Genomic DNA, 20,723 nt, shown 5'->3' on the forward strand with positions numbered 1-20,723 from the left:
CCAAAAAAAAGTTTATATTAGTTTATAAAAAAATAAAAAAAAAAGATTTTTGAAATTGTTTTACAGATTTCATTTATTATTTCAGAAATTTTAGAAAACAATAACAAACTATTTAGAATAATTATAAAACTAAGATAAAATATATATACAGTATAGATATATCCCTAAATCTTTTAATAATGACATATATATTTTAAAACTAAGATAGAACATTGCTTATATTTTAAAAATATATCATTTTATATTTAATTTATTGCTTACATACTATATAAAATATCATATCTAATTTATTAAATATTTTTTTGTAATGCACATCAATGCAGTAACATCTTATTAAAATCTAAGAAATCAAAAATGTTATATTTTATTCAATATGATATATATAACTAAAAAAAATCAAAAAGTTAAATCAAGATTTCTAAACACGACCGCTTCAATATAGATTTTGTTTGATTTCCTGGATTTTACTAAATTTATATGATTCACGGATTTAATTATTGTATCATTTAGCTAAAACGGATTGAAATCAGAATATGAAATTAAGTAAATCATATGTAAAAAATTATAAAATATAGAGTAAAACAAATAAAACTTTTAATAATATTTTACAACTAATAAATAAAACTTTTAATAATATTTTATAACATTTCCACTTGGTAACTATCTAGTATTTTATTAAAATTGAATCAATTGATAAATCATGCGGTGATTGATTTCTTTAGTAATGAACCAATTGATAAATAATATTTATCTCGATGATAATAAATAATCGGAGATCGGTGATAGTAACCATATCGATTGTTGATGGCGTCGCTGGTCTAAAACGGTGATATTATCAAACCAATAGATCAAATATTAGTATAATTCGATAAATATTTAATTAACAATAAACATGTGATAAAATATGACCAGCCGTTGGTAAAAAAGTGATTCAACATGTTTGACTAATAAGTGCTAATTGTTAAATATTGAAATGATAAGTCGAAGCAATAAACGATCAAATTAATTTAAGCATGATGTGGTTATTATGAATCATGCTTCGATATGTAAAATATAAATAAAGATGAGAGGATTAAAGCATGAGATAAAACTTATCTAGACAATTGATTTAAGAGACCGTCGGAGAACTTAGATATCGACTCTTTATCTTTACTCAGTCGGTTTAGAGGGTTTCATGATTTTGTTTTAGATGGTTAGAGATAGAGTATGCTAATAACGTACTAGAAACAAGAAGGTTTAGAGAATTATTTTTGTTATTGCTATATTTTATAGGATAAAACATATATATAGAGAAATAATATTAGAATTTAGGATTTATAACACTAAGGGCCCAGTGGACATCTATATAAAAATATAATCATTCATAACAAAAATTAATTTAAAAAGATACTTTAGAAATCAAATTGGTTTAGCGATTTTATTTACATATTAATTGAGTACTCGATTTTGAATTGTCATATTTTAGTTATTATATTTTGTGCAATTTTCTAGAGATTAATTTTGTAAACAAATTTGTAAATAAGTATAACTTGAAAGATAACACATATGTACTTCAAAAATATTAATATATATATAACATTTTTTATTCTCACACAGCTTCTTAACGTTTTTAATTTATCCAGTCATATACTTTATGCATATCAGTCGACTTTTGGCTGCCTTCTTTCTTTAAATAGATTCCATCTTCTCGGGCTCTCCAATCCCATAAGCCTCCACCATCAAGACCACTGTATTGCTTAAATGCTGTAAAATTTTGATAATGTCTATAGTTAGGTCCTTGTTTTAAAGTACACATGAAACGAGTCCTACCCCAAATGTTAGGGGTAAAAGAAGTTATAGAATCTTGACCGATTGGTAGTATATTTGGACCTATTACGTCATTTTTAGAATAACACCTCATCCAGAGGAGTTTCTTGAATCTGAGTTCGTTCACGATTCTGATTTTGGCGCCGGATACATGGCCAAGCATGTAAATGCTAAAAACAAATAGAAAAATTGAAAGGATTTTCATGTATATATATATATATTATATTTTCTTGGGTAAGTTAACTTGGTTTTTGTGTTTCTCGTACTATATATATACACACACATTTGTATTACTATTGTTAGCACAAGATATCCTTCATTATTAGTTCTAACTTATCACATATTTAATATTGTTAATATTAGAATAAAATTTTGAAGAAATAAGGATAATATCAAGTATCATTTGTGGAAGATCATATATATATATATAATAGAATTTTTTTAATAAGGCATGGATCATATATATAAATATATATATAATATAATTATTTTGAAAAATACTTGGGTTCACTTTTAGGGGTGAACTTTTTTGTTCACCTGCTCATTTTTAACCAGTCATAATCTTCTATACATCATCTCCATTTTCAACCAACCAATCAGAAACTTCAATTTAAGTTTTTATAATTATAACAATGTATACAGATTTTATTTCCTTATTTTATAAAGAGGTGGATGAAAGAGGAACCAAAATATTATTCAATTATTTTTAATAATGCATGAATCATATATATATATATATGTAGATTAGAATTATTTTTAATAATGCACAGATCATTTTCTTTTAACTCCGCATCTTTATTTCTCCTCTCATTAAATGCTCGGATCTTTCAGGAAATGATGGAGGGAGGGAAAAAAACTGAAGTTTGCACCCTTTCATTTTCATTTTAATTGAATTTTTTTTTTGATAACTCAAGAATGATTCTAAAGGCTTCTTAGGCCCAAAGACATCATGCTTGACAATGATAGATAATTTCTTAAAATGCAACACAGAAAAGTATATTTTTCAGATCTCCCGCGAACTGTGTATTCTTGAGTTTCACCCATCAGATTGTTGAAAACAGAGCAAATAGGATTGAACAAAACCGTACATTTGTTCTTATTTCATAGGGCTTTAAATAGCCAAACTCAAAAAACAACTGCACCTCCTTATCATACGGAGGATTTTCTACAACTAAGAAACATGGGAGAACAATTCAACAGCCACGACTCCTACAAGCTACGAGTTTATTCGAACAATAAAAGATTTAGTCAAATAACACTAACAAATTCCTTCCCTAAACTGTTTTGCTCTAAGCAAGAACAGTTTACCTTGGCACTTCAACAAGTCCAAGCATCTCCCTCAACTTCACAAACGTCTCTAGCTTCAGTGGTTTGGTCATGATATCTGCCAGCTGATCTCGAGTACCACAGTGATATGTATATATTTTACACTCTTTCATCATGCATTTGTTATTCATTTTGTTCTCTTAACTCATTGTTTTGCATTGTTTTTAGTCTCTTTTGCATAATATGCATATCTAGGTAGTCTTTGCATTGGTCTTGCATACATCTTGCATATTGGAGTTATTTCAGGTGTTTAGAAGATGTCCACACTGTTAGAACTGAATGGAGGTTGAGACATGCAGCTCGACCAAGCATGCCCAGAATGGACGTCATGTGACTCGACCGACATGCGACTTGGACATGCTCCCAGGAAGAAGCACCAGTATCCCACTCGATCCATCATGCCTGGAATGGATGTCATCAACGCTCGAGCCACGCTCCAATATCAACGCTCGAGCCACGCTCCAACATCCACGCTCGAGCCGCATTCCGAACTCCCTCATTCGAGCCGATGTTCCGAACTCCCTCTCTCGAGCCGACTTCGCCTCCCGTTTGAGCCTCACCAATCGAGCCAACCGCTGAACCCAATCGAGCCACTCACGCGACTACCTCTCTCGAGCCAATTTCACCCACCACTCGAGCCACAACTTGAGCCATCACTAGATCCACCGGTCGAGAGATTCAGCTTTTGAAGTCTTCATCAAAGTTGTATAGAATTGAGTCATCTTTCCAATGCCATTTATTTCAAGCCAATCGGAGATGTAGTTCAAGAGTTATCATCGTTTTAGTGGATGCGTATACACCCAGCTCGAGCCAACCTCCCCGCACCTCTTTCGAGCCGACCACGCTCGAGCCACTTTCACTCACCACGCTCGAGCCACTTTCACTCACACTGCTCGAGCCACTCCTACTCACACCATTTGAGCCACATTCATATACCAATCGAGCCATTGGACGCACACCGACTCGATCACACATGTCAGGAAGACGCTCCGTCTTACACGCTTCAGGAGATTCCCAAACCGACGCTCTATCTTGTCGTTTTAAATTTTAGGGATTCACATGTTTTTACTATAAATACATTTTGTTAAGTCTTGGTTTGAGACATCTTTTATCTCGCTTTTGTTCTTAAGGTTTTACCTAGCCACCTAAAACGTTCTCAAAACTTTGTATCCCGATATCTTTTAGTTTATTGAGTTTTTGCATTAAATTTCTTCTGCAAAGTTGTTCATCTCATTTTTATCTATCTTACTATGCTTGATTCAATGTTTTCCGAATTCGTATCTTTGATGATGATTTCTGGATCTGAGTAGTGTGATTGTTCTTGAGAATGGGATAGATTAGGTGGAGGATCTTAGTATGTAGGGTGTTTAAGCTTAGATTCGTATGATTCCCTTCTGGACTAGAGTTAGAAATACTAGTTTTTCTCTGATCAATTGGAACTAGGTCTTAGACATTTCCACACCCAAAAGGTGTTTGATGAAATGTCTGACCAACTAGTACCAGAGACTTACATTCCTAGCCTAAGAGATTAGTTTTCTAGGATGATTGTTGACGTGAATGAACTTGTTTGTCATGCCATGCTTGATCATGTTTCTCTAGCGAGAGCTAGGTTTGGAAGTGGTTGAATCTGTGATAACTCTCTAATTTACATATTTTAAGCATCCTTTTTTGTTCATATTCTACATAATATTTACCCTAACCTTAGCATTTTTAGGTCATTTACTGTAGGAATCCATATTTCGGCCATTTAGGGTGTTACATTCTTGCATTTGCACTTTTTGGATGAAAACAGGTGCTTTAGAGCCTAAAATGGAAAGAAACAAGGTCAAATCCGAGCATGTACCCGAAAGAGCTATGGAGCAGGAAGAATAGTCTGAACCTCAACCCGATCTAAGAGGATCCAAGGGCAGGATGAACAACCCGAGGACCTATCCGAGGAGTTACCCGACCACATCCTCGAGAACCGCCTCGAGCAGACCTTCGGGCAGGACTGGACTGCTAAGGTTAAAGGGTTTCCATATATAAACCCCCCCTCTTCTTCCTCTCGCCACAGTACGCCGCAGACACTCAAACCAGAGAGCAAGAGCTTCTGAGAGAGATCTTGAGCGACTCAAACACTTTTTCCACTTTGTTAGGATTCATTTTGTTATTTTCTTTTGCATTTTCGATTCTATAAACTTCCTCTTAGTCTATTTTCAATACAATGCAATTTTTGTTTATCTATGCTTTTGTGTTTTCTGCAATGATATCTGAGTAGTGAAACAAAGTTTCTAGGGATGGGATAGACAATTTTGTGTTCTTGATCGGTTAGGATGTCTTAGCTCGGTTGTTTATGTTTTATTAATTCCCTTCTATATTGGTGTTCTTAATGCTATCAACAGACCGAGAGGTTGAGATTAGATCTAGGGTGTTTTACCATCGAGAGGTGTCGATAAAATGATTGAATCAATCAATGCTAGAGATTTACTCACTTAGCCTAAGAGATTAGATGTGTAAGGAGTTTATTGACAATAATGAATCAGTTTGTATTGCCTGCTTGGTCATGTTTCTCCAACGAGAGTTGGGTAGGGGAGTGATCAAGGTTGATTGTTTCTATCACAAGAGTGTTTTAACAAGATTTTAGAGATTCATTGTCTAGGAATATTTGCTTGACGCATGTAGGACATTCATACTGGTCATGAACGCTTAGGAGTCGATTATCCCATCCTTAGGAGCTTTCGCATTTTCATTGTTTACATTTACATTCACAACTCGATCACTTACCCGAACAGGCACACGCTCACCTACTTTGAGTACACCTTCGAGCTGTTCATACTCATCTTGTTTACTCGATCACCCCACCAGATCCTGTACTCGAATGCTTGCATCGAGTGCTTAGGTCGTGTGGTTCTTGTTTATTTGCTTTCTTTTGTTTATTTTAGGATTTTTAGATCAAACCATTGATTGCTTGGCTTGAATTGCATAGTTCTGATCATATCTCATCTGCTAGCATAACAACCATTTGGATTGATAAATGGAGTTAATGAAGATGGATTCAAACTCCGGATTTTCCCATTTTCTTTGGGAGACAAAGCACACATCTGGGAGAAATCACTCCCCAAGGAGTCCATCACCACCTGGGAAGCATGCAAGAAGGCGTTTCTAGCCAAATTCTTTTCCAACTCCAGAACTGCAAGGCTACGAAATGATATCTCCAGCTTTGTTCAGAAGTGCAATGAGACGTTCAGTGAATCTTGGGAACGTTTCAAGGGATACACTACCAGATGCCCTCATCATGGATTCAGCAATGCTTAATTGATAAGTACACTATACCGAGGTGTGGTCCCTAAGATACGGATGTTGCTGGACACTGCAAGCAATAGTAACTTCCTCAACAAGGATGTCGATGAAGGTTAGGATCTAGTAGAGAACTTGGCTCAACTTGATGGGCTTTACAATGATGAGTATGATCGCATTGTACAATCTACAGGAGAGGATGATGTCGAGTATAAGAGAGACATGAAAGCCCTCAATGACAAATTGGATAAGCTCCTAAGCCAGCAGCAGCATGTACATGCCATCTCAAAGGAAGTGCAGTTTCTGCAACAAGATGGGAAGAATGCTCAGCTAGAGGATGTGAACTACATCAACAACCAAGGAGGTTACAACAAAGGGTACAACAACTACAAACCAAACCAGAACCTATCATACTGTAACCCCAATGTTTCTAATCCTCAAGACCAAGTCTACCCATCCACAGTCCAAGGGAACCAAGGCCAGCAAAAGCCTTTTATTCAATACAATCAAGGCTATGCTCCTATGCAGCAGTATTCTGGTAATTACAATCACCCAATTGCACCACCTGGTTTCCAACACCAGCAAGGTCCGCAAAACCTATCTCAAGAAGCTGATTTACGCGGACTGATTCAGCAGATGATACAGAGTCAAGCCTTGGCTGCAATGGACAATGCCAAACTTTTCGCGGAGATGAGCAACAAGATCGATTCTGGATATAATGACCTAACTGCCAAGTATGACTCTCTCGACACTAAGCTGAGACACCTAGAAGGCCATCACAACACCCAACCACCTCCGAAAATAAACCAGCTTCCAGGTAAAGCTGTTCAGAACCCAAAAGATTATGCCACTGCCCAAGCCATCATTCTTGATGATGACTTTGAGGAAAACCTCACTGAGGACAGCGATGTTCAAGATGGGAAGGATATGGATCACTATGGGATGAATGAGTATCAGTACTACATATCCGAGTATGAACTCGAGCCTTCACCCGAGGAGACTGATCGAGTTGATGATCGAGCACTTGTTCGAGAATCACAAACCGATGAACCACCCGAGGTTGAACCCGATAACATACCCGATGATGGTGATCGGATGATCCATCGGGTAGACGTTCAGATGACAGATCAACCTCAACTACCTACGGCTGAAGAAGGGGAATTAGAGGAAAGGTTCAGAGCTGCTCTTGACATCCAGTTAGAGGCGCTTGCAGAGCGTATGTCCAAGCGAAAAGCCCCACCTCCTAAGCTCTTGCCACCACACGAACTTCGAGAGGAAATCATCAAGGAGACAGCTCAGCTAGAGGTTGAGGTTAAGGAAGCTGTCAAAGAGATTGGTAATGCAATTCTGAGGAGTGGAGTGTGTTTAGATCCTGAAATGCGAATTGAGGAAAAATTGGAGGATCTCGGCTCTTTTACATTGCCATGTTCAATAGGACTTCGGATTTTCGACAACTGTTTGTGCGATTTGGGAGCTTCAGTCAGCATCATGCCACTATCAGTTGCCAACAAGATGAGTTTTAGCAGTTTTAAACCGAATAGTCTGTATTTGGTTCTAGCTGATAGAACAATCAGACACCCCATTGGTATTCTGTAAAACTTGCCTCTCAGGATTGGAAGAGTGGAAGTTCCTACTGATTTAATGATCCTCGATATGGATAAGGAACCAGACAATCCGCTGATCCTAGGAAGACCATTCTTGGCAATTGTAGGAGCAGTGATTGATGTGAAGCAAGGGAAGATCAGAATTGAGCATGGAGAGCACTTCAAAGTAGAATTTGGCATCAAGAAAGGAATTAAAAGGCCATCCATTGATGGTCAAGTCTTTTCCACCAAGACAAAGCAAAGAAGATTCAAGCACCACAAAGAAGTCAATACTACATTTGCTGTGGAATCTGGACAAGACCTGGAAAATCCATTAAATCAGCCAGCTACAGTGGAGAGGATTCCAGAACCTCTCCCTCCTAAAACCCGTGCTTAAAGAGCATGAAGAGTCAAGCTTAGTGACTTAAAACAAACTCACTTGGGAGGAAGTCCCAAAGGTATCCTTTTATTTTGTTTTATTTTAATTTTATTTATTTTGTCTTATTTTAGATTTTTACATATTTATATTTATTAAAAAAAAAAGAAAAAAAAATGAAATTTTGGGGAACCCGAGGCTCTACCCGAATTCGTACCCGACTCGCCTTATCGTGTTCTTACTCGGGTGGCGAGTGGAGTCCGAATTCCACAACCCCAAGCCCACTCTCGGTGAAGCCCAAGTAGCTAAGTCTGGACTAGATTCGTATGATTCCCTTCTGTACTAGAGTTAGAAATACTAGTTTCTCTCTGATCAATTGGAACTAGGTCTTAGACATTTCCACACCCAAAAAGTGTTTGATGAAATGTCTGACCAACTAGTACCAGATACTTACATTCCTAGCCTAAGAGATTAGTTGTCTAGGATGTTTGTTTACGTGAATGAACTTGTTTGTCATGCCATGCTTGATCATGTTTCTCTAGCGAGAGCTAGGTTTGGAAGTGGTTGAGTCTGTGATAACTCTCTAATTTACATATTTTAAGCATCCTTTTTTGTCCATATTCTGCATAATATTTACCCTAACCTTAGCATTTTTAGGTCATTTACCGTAGGAATCCACATTTCGGCCATTTAGGGTGTTGCATTCTTGCATTTGCACTTTGTGGATGAAAACAGGTGCTTTGGAGCCTAAAATGGGAAGAAACAAGGTCAAATCCGAGCATGTACCCGAAGGAGCTATGGAGCAGGGAGAATAGTCCGAACCTCAACCCGATCGAAGAGGATCCAAGGGCAGGAAGAACAACCTGAGGACCTATATGAGGAGTTACCCGACCACATCCTCGAGCACCTCCTCGAGCAGACCCTCGGGCAGGACTGGGCTGCTAGGATTAAAGGGTTTCCATATATAAACCCCCCCTCTTCTTACTCTTGCCCTAGCACGCCACAGACACTCAAACCAGAGAGCGAGAGCTTCTGAGAGAGATCTTGAGCGACTCAAACACTTTTTCCACTTTGTTAGGATTCATTTTGTTATTTTCTTTTGCATTTTCGATTATATACTCTTCTTCTTTACTCTATTTTCAATACAATGCAATTTTCGTTTATCTATGCTTTTGTGTTTTCTGCAATGAGATCTGAGTAGTGAAACAAAGTTTCTAGGGATGGGATAGACAATTTGTGTTCTTGATCAGTTAGGATGTCTTAGCTTGGTTGTTTATGTTTTATAAATTCCCTTCTAGATTGGTGTTTTTAATGCTATAAACAGACCGAGAGGTTGAGATTAGATCTAGGGTGTTTTACCATCGAGAGGTGTAGATAAAATGTTTAAATCAATCAATGCTAGAGAGTTACTCACTCAGCCTAAGAGATTAGATGTGTAAGGAGTTTATTGACAATAATGAATCGGTTTGTATTGCCTGCTTGGTCATGTTTCTCCAACGAGAGTTGGGTAGGGGAGTGATCAAGGTTGATTGTTTCTATCACGAGAGTGTTTTAACAATATTTTAGAGATTTTTTATCTAGGAAATATTTGCTTGAGGCATGTAGGAATACTGGTCAGGAACGCTTAGGAGTCGATTACCCCATCCTTAGGAGCTTTCGCATTTTGATTGTTTCCATTTTCATTCATAACTCGATCACTTACCCGAACATGTACACTTTGACCTGCTTCGAGTACACCTTCGAGCTGTTCATACTCATCTTGTTTACTCGATCTCCCCACCCGATCCTGTACTCGAATGCTTGCAAGGAGTGCTTAGGTCGTGTGGTTCTTGTTTATTTGTTTTCTTTTGTTTATTTTAGGATTGTTAGATCAAACCATTGATTGCTTGGCTTGACTTGCATAGTTCTGATCATATCTCATCTTCTAGCATAACAACCATTTGGATTGATAACCCTTTGTACTACAATTTCATAGGAAATTGATACCCTGGGTCAAAATCCTACTATCAGTCTGAGTAGCTTCTGTCAAGAGATTGGATTAGCTAAGTCGTGATGTTCATTGTTTAGGGATAGTTTGATTGTGGCATGTTAAACACTCTGTACACTAGGATACTCCATCGACATCAATTACTCCCATCCTTAGGACTTCTATCTTTCTGATTTTTATTACATCCTGAAACTGTTTATGATCTTGCTATCTAATTCTTGCTTAGACTCGTTTTATGTTTTCATTCATTTTTGCTTCTTGTCATACATTCTCGTTTCTAGTCTTGTAGCTCATTTTCGTTTTGCATTCTGATCATTCTAGGATTGTTAGATAAAAACACTCTCTCGAATTAGCTTGACTTGTGAAATCTTGATTGCATCTTGAGTGACTAGCATCATCCCATTTGGATTGACACCTTAAGTACTACAACTACATAAGGTTAATTGAATCTGCTAGGACACACAAAATCCTAGTATCAATTTGGCGTCGTTGCCGTTTGGGAATCGTTTTGCTACATTTAAGATTTTAAGTTTTGCAAGATTAAGTTCTGTTACTATTTTCATTCTGGATACTGACTTGTTTTGATTGTCTGCTTGTTTGTTTTGCATCTCAGGAACATGTTGATTGCAACATTGCATGCACACCAGATCAAGAGGACATCAGAATCTCCTTCCTGCTATCGATGACATCAATCGGTTACAAAGACCACGACAAGTTCATCATCTCACTGATCATCCCGCACCAGTCACTATGGAACAACAGAATGGAGCAAATCCGAGACCGCGAAACATTGGTTCTGGGGATGCACCGAACACTCATACTCAGCGTGCTGGAATTGTCCCTCCTGCGGTGCAAAACAATAACTTCGAGATCAAAAGTGGTCTGATCTCCATGATCCAAGGGAACAAGTTTCACGGGTTACCTATGGAGGATCCACTCGATCACCTGGACGAGTTCGACCGTCTTTGCAGCCTCACCAAGATCAATGGAGTAAGTGAGGATGGTTACAAGTTGTGGCTCTTCCCATTCTCCCTGGGAGACAAAGTTCATCAATGGGAGAAGAACATTCCTCAAGGATCCATCACCACTTGGGACGTCTACAAGAAATCCTTCCTGGCTAAGTTTTTCTTCAACCCCAGAACAGCACGTCTTAGGAATGAAATCTCCAGCTTCACTCAGAAACACTCTGAATCATTCTGCAAATCCTGGGAGCGTTTCAAGGGTTACCAGAGCCAGTGTCCACACCATGGTTTCAGCAACGAGTCACTGTTGAGCACTCTATACCGTGGTGTCCTTCCAAAAATCCACATGCTGCTTGACACTACCTCTAACGGTAACTTCCTGAACAAAGATGTTGATGAAAGATGGCAACTGGTTGAGAATCTCGCCCAGTCTGACGGCAACTACCATGACGACTATGACCGCTCAGTTAGCGGCGACGCTGGTTCTGAGGAGAAGTACAAGAAGGACCTCAAGAATGTTAATGACAAGCTTGATCGCCTCCTGCTCAGCCAGCAGAAGAATGTCCACTTTGTATCTGAGGATGACCCTTTCCAAGTTCAAGATGGGGAGGGTGAGCAGTCTGAGGAGATCAACTACGTCCAGAATCAAGGTGGATACAACAAGGGTTACAACCCCTATAAGACGAACCCCAATCTGTCTTACCGGATCACCAACGTTGCAAATCCACAGGTTCAGGTGTACCCTCCTCAACGACAACAACAAGGTCAACAAAAACCGTTTGTGCCTTACAATCAAGGATTCATCCCCAAACAACAATTCCAAGCTCCCTCAGGACCACCGCCAGGATTCCGCCCTCAACCGGTTCAGACTACTCCAGATCTTGATCAAGAAATGAAGCAAATGATGCAACAAATTTTTCAGGGTCAAGCTAGTGGTTCTATGGACACTGCTAAGAAGTTCGCTGAACTCAGTCATAGGATGGAATGTTCTTACAATGACCTCAATGTCAAATTCGAAGCTCTGAACTCGAAGATAAGGTATATAGAAGGCCAATCTGCTTTTACTTCTGCACCAACGCCTGGCCAATTCCCTGGGAAGGCTGTTCAGAACCCCAAGGAGTTTCCAAATGCAATTACGCTGAGAAGTGGGAAAATATTCCTTCCCTGGCAGGGAGTTCCAGACGTCACTGAGGATAGTGAGGACTTAGATTGGGAGGATCTTGTTCAAGATGAAGCTCAGATGAAGGATCTCGTCGAAGCAGTCAAGGACCCGATTGAACCAGTGCAGCAGTCCGAACCTGAAACTGTTAAGGAACCTGCTGTTCCTAATGTCAAACCTGTGAGATTCATCCCTCCACCGTACAAGCCTCCTCTACCATTTCCAGTGAGGTTCAAGAAGCAGCTTACTGAGAATTATAAAGCTCTGTTCGAACAACAAGTCAAGGAGATCGAGTTGAGGATGCCATTGCTGGATGCATTCGCACTTGTTCCTCACTACCAGAAATTCCTCAAGGACTTAGTGATGGAGAGATCAAAAGAAGTTCAAGGTATGGTGGTACTAAGTCTTGAGTTGAGTGCAATCATCCAGAAAAATATTGTACCCAAGAAGCTCAAAGATCTTGGAGCATTCACTCTACCTTGCTCCCTTGGCCCTATGTCTTTTGATAGGTGTCTATTTGATCTTGGCGCTTCAGTTAATCTTATGCCACTCTCTGTGGCTAAGCGGTTGGGTTTTACAAGGTTTAGAGGTTGCGACATCTCCCTCATCCTTGCAGATAGATCAGTGAGACTTCCACACGGTATTTTAGAAGACGTACCTATCAGGATTAGAGACGTGGAAGGGCCAACCAACTTCGTGGTTCTGGAGATGGATGAAGAACCTGAAACTGTTAAGGAACCTGCTGTTCCTAATGTCAAACCTGTGAGATTCATCCCTCCACCGTACAAGCCTCCTCTACCTTTTCCGAGTTGAGCTTGTTATAAAGTGTTAGGTTCTAACCGACAAGAGTAGGATCCTGTGTAGTTCTAGTTCGCGTTATCCGGACTAGTAAGACTAGGTGAGAACTCGATTTTGGATATTGGGTATGGATTTGTGCAGAAAAGTGAAGAGTAAAAAGAAAGTAAAGGGTAGAAAGTCTTTAGGAGAGGGATGTGTTTTCAAAGTTTACAAGTCTAGTAAAGGATTTGGGTTGAGCAAAGTAAAAAGAGTTATTGGTTCTGGGCATAAAATAAAAAGATTAGACAGAGAAAAGAAAGTAAAAATGTTTAAGATGTCTAGAGTCCTCAGAAGAAAAGAAAAGGAACCATAGTGATAATAAAGATTTCCCAATCCGCTAGAATGAAAAGAAGTGAACTCCTCCTAAGACTAAGTGTAAAGAGTTTGAGATGATGTTTCTAATGAAGGGTAGAGATAGGACCAACTTCTGGGTTAGAATGTTAGGGCTGAGTTTCCTTGGGGACCTTTGGGTAGACAGGGTGCTGCTCTTGTTTGTATCAGTTGGTTTCAACCTTTAACCTTCTCTTAAGCTCAACTCCTTTTCGTGAGAGAACCTTGTTTTGTATTGATAAAACCACTTGAGAAGGAGAGCATCTTTGTCTCTGACCTTTTACCCTAGCCAAATGAGTTCAATGACATTGCATAGCTTGATTCACGGTTCTCGGTGAATGAATGTTAAAGGGAATGATTGATAGGATTGCATGTGTAGATTAAAGATCAGAATCGTTTCAATAAAGTTTTTAAATAAAGTCCTTTCACCATGTGTCATAGAACTAAAAACAAAGACCTTGATTCTAACTATTTTATTCAACATGCTTTAGGTTCTGAGACCCCATTTTCAAACCTCTCTTCCATACTTTGTTCTTGTTATTTGCTTGAGGGCAAACAAAGAATAAGTTTGGGGGAGTTGATATGTATATATTTTACACTCTTTCATCATGCATTTGTTATTCATTTTGCTACTGGATCCTCTGGCATGTTTCACAATGTTCTGTTCGTGACATAGAAGTGAACTTTGCAAAGCATCCACTGAAAGACTCGCTATGTCTTTAGACTCTTCAATCGAACATACAGCGTATGTAAACTTCTCTGAGAGTGTTCTTAGGATCTTCTCAACAATCTTGTGATCTTGCATATCCTCTCCAAGGTTCCTCATGTTAGTTGAGACGAGCAACACCCTTGAGAAATATTCTGTGATATTCTCAGTTTCTTTCATCTCTAAAACTTCAAACTCTCTTCTCAGACGCTGAAGTTGAGCTCTCTTCACACGATCATTTCCCTGATATTTTGTCTTCAGAGAATCCCACAGTTGCTAAGAGGTATCCTTCTGAATAATAGTCTTCAGAATGGATTTTTCGATGGCTTGAAACAGATAGCTCTTCACCTTCAGATCAGTTAGCTTCTTCTCCGCCAATTCTTCTCTCTGTGCTCCAGTCAGAATGTCTCCTCGGTCTGGCTCAACGTAGCCTCGGTCGATCAAATCCCACCATTGCTTGGATTTGATGAGATTCTCCATCAACATGCTCCAATGTTCGAAATCTCCGTCAAACTTGGGTATCGCCAACATGCTTTGCCCATCGCCTGACATCTTTCACTCCTTCTTTTGTATCTCTCTTTCTCTCTCGCAATTGCTCTCACCAGGCTCTGATACCAATTTGTTGAAAACAGAGCAAATAGGATTGAACAAAATCGTATCTTTGTTCTTATTTCATAGGGCTTTAAATAGCCAAACTCAAAAAACAACTGCACTTCCTTATCATACGGAGGATTTTCTACAACTAAGAAACATGGGAGAACAATTCAACAGCCACGACTCCGACAAGCTAGGAGTTTATTCGAACAATAAAAGACTAAGTCAAATAACACTAACACAGATTAGATTAATCTTGGCTTCAATAAAATACGGAGTTGTTCCTGACTGTATGAGGGACATCATTGATCTTTCCAGACAAGGAGTTGAATGTTTCTGTGACAGCGACTTAGACTTCTGATCCATTGAATTTCCTAGTAGATCAGAGGCAGTTAGATTTTTTGTAGAAGTCAAGTCGCAATTTGTTATGCAGAGTATGTAATATCTGCACCATGCATCTCTTGTTTGCCAATCTATAAGCTATATATCATGTATATATAGTCACGTATGAAGACAACTGATGATTGGTTATCAAAAATATATAATACAAAACTTGTAAGATCATGGTTACACAGTAGCCTGTCGCTTAATTGAGATTTCAAAAATCTTAAACCTAGAAATTAATAGATTGACTTCCAACTTCCAAGGTGATCTAAAGAAGAGCCAGGCAAAAGCCAAGCTAGCAAAAGTTAAATATATTCCATCTTCTCTGGCTCCCCACTACCATGTGCCTCTGTAATCGTACCACTTGAATTGCTTAAATGCTATGAAATTCTGATAGTATCTATAGTTAGTCCCTTGTTTCAAAGTAAACATGTAACGAGTTGTACCCAAAATGTTAGCGGTAAAAATAATTTCATGATATTGTCTAATTGGTATTATATTTGGACCTATTTTATCATCTTTCGAATATCACTTCATCCATAGGAGTTTCTTGAATTGAAGTTCATTCGTGATTCTTATTTTGGCTTTACCGGATACATAGCCAAGGATATAAATGCTAAAAACAAATAGAAACATTGAAAGGTTTTTCATTTTTCTTTTTTTTTGGGTAGATGTTTCGTTTTGTTAACTTGGTTTTCGTGTTCATGCATGGTACTATATATAAGAGAGTCGTCATGAAGTATGTTGAATAGGAACACTAACCAATTGTTTGCTGACGGGCATTTTACAGTCCCACGCACATGCATAAAAAACCTCTATATATCTTCTGCACATGAACTAATTTGTCGAAATAATCCAATCAACACTCTACTAATCGACTCAATAACTTTTTCTTGCTAATCCACAAAACCATTTTATCTAGCATCTAAGTATCTATAACAACATTGTCACAGGTACAGACCATTCTCGGAAAACACACCATCATACCTAACCCTGGAGACTACGGCTGGGACACTGCCGGTCTCTCTGCCGATCCAGTCTTCCAGAAACAATGAACCGTGAGCCCGAAGTAATCCACAGTAGATGGGCAATGTTAGGCGCTTTAGGCTGCACCTTCCTAGTGATCCTCTCAAAAAACAGAGTCAAATTTGGTGAAGTCGTCTGGTTCAAGGCGGGAACACAGATCTCTTGGTGAAGGACTTGACCCACTTTACCCTGGTGGGACCTTTGACCCATTGAACTTAGAAGAAGATCCAGAAGTCTTCTCTAGATTGAGGGTGAATTAAAGAGCTCAATTATAGATAAGGGAATATGTAATATTCACTTACCAACTATGTACAGCCAATACTTGGAGAACACTCTCCCATATTTGTATATATGTCGTATGTCTAATGTCGACTCTCCCGTAACTGAACGTGTTGTTGTCATGCACATGTTAAACGGTCTCTTGGAGAAGTTCGACAACATCGTCAACATCATCAAACACCGCCAACCATTCCCCTCCTTCTCCACTACCAAATCCATGCTCATGGAGGAGGAACGTCGTCTCTCTAAGCAAGTTCGCACCTGTACGATCACCTCGGCTAATACCTCATCTTCGGACGTCCTCTATGCCTCATCACATGAACAACATCACTCCGGAGCTCGAGACACCAACCTCCGTGATGGTTCCACCAACGGGTCTCGAGACCACTCCGGCTACCGTGACAACAACAACAACAGGGGTCGCGGACGCGGACGTGGCAATTCCGGAAGGGGACGCGGACGACAGTCATGGCCACAATCGTACTGGCCATTGAACCCATGTAACTGGCAGACGCAGCAACCTTGGTTCTCCGCACTAACGCCATATCTGCACTGGCCACAACAACATTGGATGCCACGTTCACCAATGGCGCACATTTCCTCCACAATCACTTGCTCTTCCGGCTCAACCTACACAACTCCCTGCCGACCTAGCGGCTGCATTTGGGACCATGACCATTCGTGACCCAAATGATGTCAGTTGGTACATGGATACCGGCGCTACTTCACACTTAACCGCACAACCAGGTACCCTTCATTCTCTTTTTAATTCGAGCTCCGGCCCATCGGTTATTGTCGGTAATGGATCTTCTATTTCTACAAAAGCCATTGGTTATTCTTCTATTCCCTCTAAATCTCAATAATGTACTTGTGTGTCCGTCTATCATCAAAAATCTTATTTTTGTTCGTCAATTCACTACCGACAACTATGTCACTGTCGAGTTTGACCCCTTTGCTTTTTGTGTTAAGGATTACCTTTCCCGGATCCCACTACTCCGCTGTGACAGCAGTGGCCCTCTCTACTCGGTCCACTCACCACCATCGGCCACCTCTCTTTCATCACCTCCAAAAGCCATGCTCGCAACGGTGCCTGATTCTCTCTTATGGCATCGTCGTCTAGGACATTTCGGAAACACTACTCTTCAATCTCTTATTTCTTCTCGTTTAATAAATTGTTCTAAAATATACATGCCTCTTTGTCATGCATGTCAATTGGGGAAACACACTAGATTACCATATGATTCATTTTTTTCTTTTGTTTCTGCAACTTTTGAACTTATTCATTCAGATGTTTGGACCTCTCTGGTTTCCAGCATCAGTGGGAATAAATATTATGTTATTTATCTTGATCATTTTACACATTTTCTTTGGGTTTTTCCTCTCCGCAACAAATCTGATGTCTATTCAACATTCTTAACTTTCATGGCTTATGTTTCTAACCATTTTGGCCGCAGCATAAAAAATTTCCAATGCGATAATGGTGGTGAATACCAAAACCGAGAATTTCTCAATTACTTCTCTTCTCACGGCATCACCCCTCGGTTCTCTTGCCCTCACACTTCCCAACAAAACGGCAAAGCCGAACGTACACTCCGAACATTAAACAATTATGTTCGATCACTTCTCTTTCAAGCAAACATGCCAAACACATATTGGGTGGAGGCACTTATGATGGCAGCTCATCTCTTCAACATTCCTCCTTCATCTGCCGTCAACAACGAAATCCCGTTCACGAAACTGTTCAACAAACCAGCCACTTATGATCACCTTCGGGTGTTCGGGTGTCTTTGCTATCCAAATCTCCTCCCTACCACTTCACACAAACTCGACGCTCGCTCCACCGCGTGCGTCTTCCTTGGCTACCCTTCCAATCATAAAGGTTACCGTTGTCTTGACCTCACTAGTCGCAAGGTATTTATCTCACGCCATGTCATTTTTGAGGAGTCTAGGTTTCCTTTTTCAAATAGTTCCTAGTTTAAAGTCTCTACACCACTTGACGACCCCACACCACCTCCGCCAACAATCTCTCCTCTTCTCCGCCAACAAGCTTCACAAGACCAACAACCTACCGTTCCTCAACCAACACTCCCACCTCCACCACCTCCAGCCCTGCCGGTTGCACAACCACCTCCACAGGCCGTTAGTCACCATATGCGGACGCGTAGCAAACGCGGGATCACCAAACATAAACAACACCTTTCACTTCATACTGAAATTCTCTCACCCCTTCCCACCTCTCACTTAAAAGCTTTAGAAGATCCTAACTGGACAGGAGCCATGCATGAGGAACATGGAGCTCAAATTAAAAAGAGAACGTGGGACTTAGTACCACGACCCCCCAACACTAACATTGTGCGCTCTATGTGGTTGTTTAGGCATAAATTTGGTGCAGATGGAAAGCTATCTCGCTACAAGGCCCGGTTGGTCGCAAATGGGAAATCTCAAGAACTCGGCATCGATTGTGAAGAGACTTTCAGCCCTGTCGTGAAGCCTTCAACAATTCGTCTTGTCCTAGAGCTCTCTTTATCTCGCAACTGGCCTATACATCAACTTGATGTCAAGAATGCATTCCTTAACAGCACACTAGATGAGACGGTTTACATGCACCAACCACCGGGTTTTCGCGACCCGGACAAACCTGATCATGTTTGTTTGCTCAAAGGGTCCATCTACGTTCTCAAACAATCTCCACGTGCATGGAATCAACGCTTCATTCAGTATGCCCGTAAAGTTGGTTTCGTGCAAAGCAAAAGAGATCCATCCTTGTTCGTCTACCATCAACCACATGGCACCGCCTATCTACTCCTATATGTCGACGACATTGGTCTCACCGCATCCTCCACCAAGCTACTCAACGACATCATCACCTCTCTTCACAGTGAGTTTGAAATGACAGATTCCGGTGAGCTTCACTACTTCCTCGGCATTGCCATCAAACGCAACACCTCCGGCTTCTTCCTTTCACAATGGAATTACGCAGCTGACATCCTACACCGAGCCAACATGTCTAACTGCAACTCTTGTACCACGTCAGCCGATCCTCGTGCTCGCCTAGTCGCCGAGGATGGCCCACCGGTCTCCGATCCGACACTTTATCGCAGCCTCGTCGGCGCCCTCCAGTACTTAACATTTACACGACCGGATATCTCTTTTGCCGTCCAGCAAATATGTCTATACATGCATGACCCCCGCGAATCTCACCTCAAAGCTCTCAAACGTATGTTGCGCTACCTCAAGGGCACTCTTGATCACGGCCTCCAACTCTACCCGACACAACCTACCGGTCTCATCGCGTACACGGACGCCGACTGGGCTGGCTACCCCTCTACTCGACGATCAACTTCCGGCTACTGCATTTTCCACGGTGACAACTTAATCTCCTGGTCCTCCAAACGTCAACACATTGTCTCTCGTGCAAGCGCAGGGGCTGAATATCGCGGTGTGGCCAACGTTGTTGCCGAAACAATGTGGCTTCGTAACCTCCTCCTCGACTTGCAATGTCCTCTCACCAAAGCCACTCTCGTCTACTGCGACAACGTCAGCACCGTCTATCTCTCCACCAACCTTGTTCAACACCAACGAACCAAACATGTTGACATCGACATTCACTTTGTTCGTGAACGTGTCGCCCTCAGCACCGTACGTGTTCTTCACGTCCCCTCGTCTCACCAATACGCGGACATCTTCACAAAGGGTCTTCCCACTCCGCTGTTCACTGACTTTCGTTCCAGTTTCGGCATCCTTCCCAACGATGCTAAGACTGTGGAGGAGTGATAGATAAGGGAATATGTAATATTCACTTACCAATACTTGGAGAACACTCTCCCATATTTGTATATATGTCGTATGTCTAATGAATAGAAAGGCAACTGGTTGATTACCTTGTAACACTCAAGAGCGGTCGTCTTGCCATGTTCCCAATGTTTGGATTCTTTGTTCAAGCCATTGTTACCGGTAAAGGTCCGATCGAGAACTTGTTCGATTATCATATAGCAGACCCTGTGGCTAACAATAATGCTTGGGCTTACGCCACCAACTTCGTCCCCGGAAAATAGAGTTTGATCGCATCATTTATGTAAATTATAGTTTTTT

The 20,723-nt window shown here is 40.3% G+C and overlaps 1 protein-coding gene, 2 non-coding genes and 1 pseudogene across 3 annotated transcripts; 1 reads left to right on the forward strand and 3 right to left on the reverse strand.

Moving 5' to 3' along the window:
* Nucleotides 1-1,609: 1,609 nt before the first annotated feature.
* Nucleotides 1,610-2,011, reverse strand: LOC104780013 (S-protein homolog 31-like). The gene has a single exon (XM_010504472.1). The coding sequence runs from the start codon at nucleotides 2,009-2,011 to the stop codon at nucleotides 1,610-1,612; it is 402 nt and encodes a 133-aa protein (XP_010502774.1).
* Nucleotides 2,012-6,306: 4,295 nt separating this feature from the next.
* LOC147945511 (small nucleolar RNA R71) lies at nucleotides 6,307-6,413 on the reverse strand. Its single transcript, XR_015597861.1, has one exon. It is a non-coding gene; the product is annotated as a small nucleolar RNA R71 (small nucleolar RNA).
* Nucleotides 6,414-11,500: 5,087 nt separating this feature from the next.
* LOC147945512 (small nucleolar RNA R71) lies at nucleotides 11,501-11,607 on the reverse strand. Its single transcript, XR_015597895.1, has one exon. It is a non-coding gene; the product is annotated as a small nucleolar RNA R71 (small nucleolar RNA).
* A 4,453-nt stretch (nucleotides 11,608-16,060) lies between these two features.
* On the forward strand, nucleotides 16,061-20,705 carry LOC147945513 (chlorophyll a-b binding protein 2.4, chloroplastic pseudogene; annotated as a pseudogene).
* The last annotated feature ends 18 nt before the right edge of the window (nucleotides 20,706-20,723 follow it).

The sequence above is a fragment of the Camelina sativa genome, chromosome 4, assembly GCF_030686135.1.
Source record: "Camelina sativa cultivar CO46 ecotype springtype chromosome 4, ASM3068613v1".
In the NCBI taxonomy this organism is placed as follows: Eukaryota; Viridiplantae; Streptophyta; class Magnoliopsida; order Brassicales; family Brassicaceae; genus Camelina; species Camelina sativa.

Bases quoted from the DNA above. Each gene is read 5' to 3' on its own strand.
- LOC104780013 (XM_010504472.1), bottom strand. From the start codon at position 2,011: ATGAAAATCCTTTCAATTTTTCTATTTGTTTTTAGCATTTACATGCTT.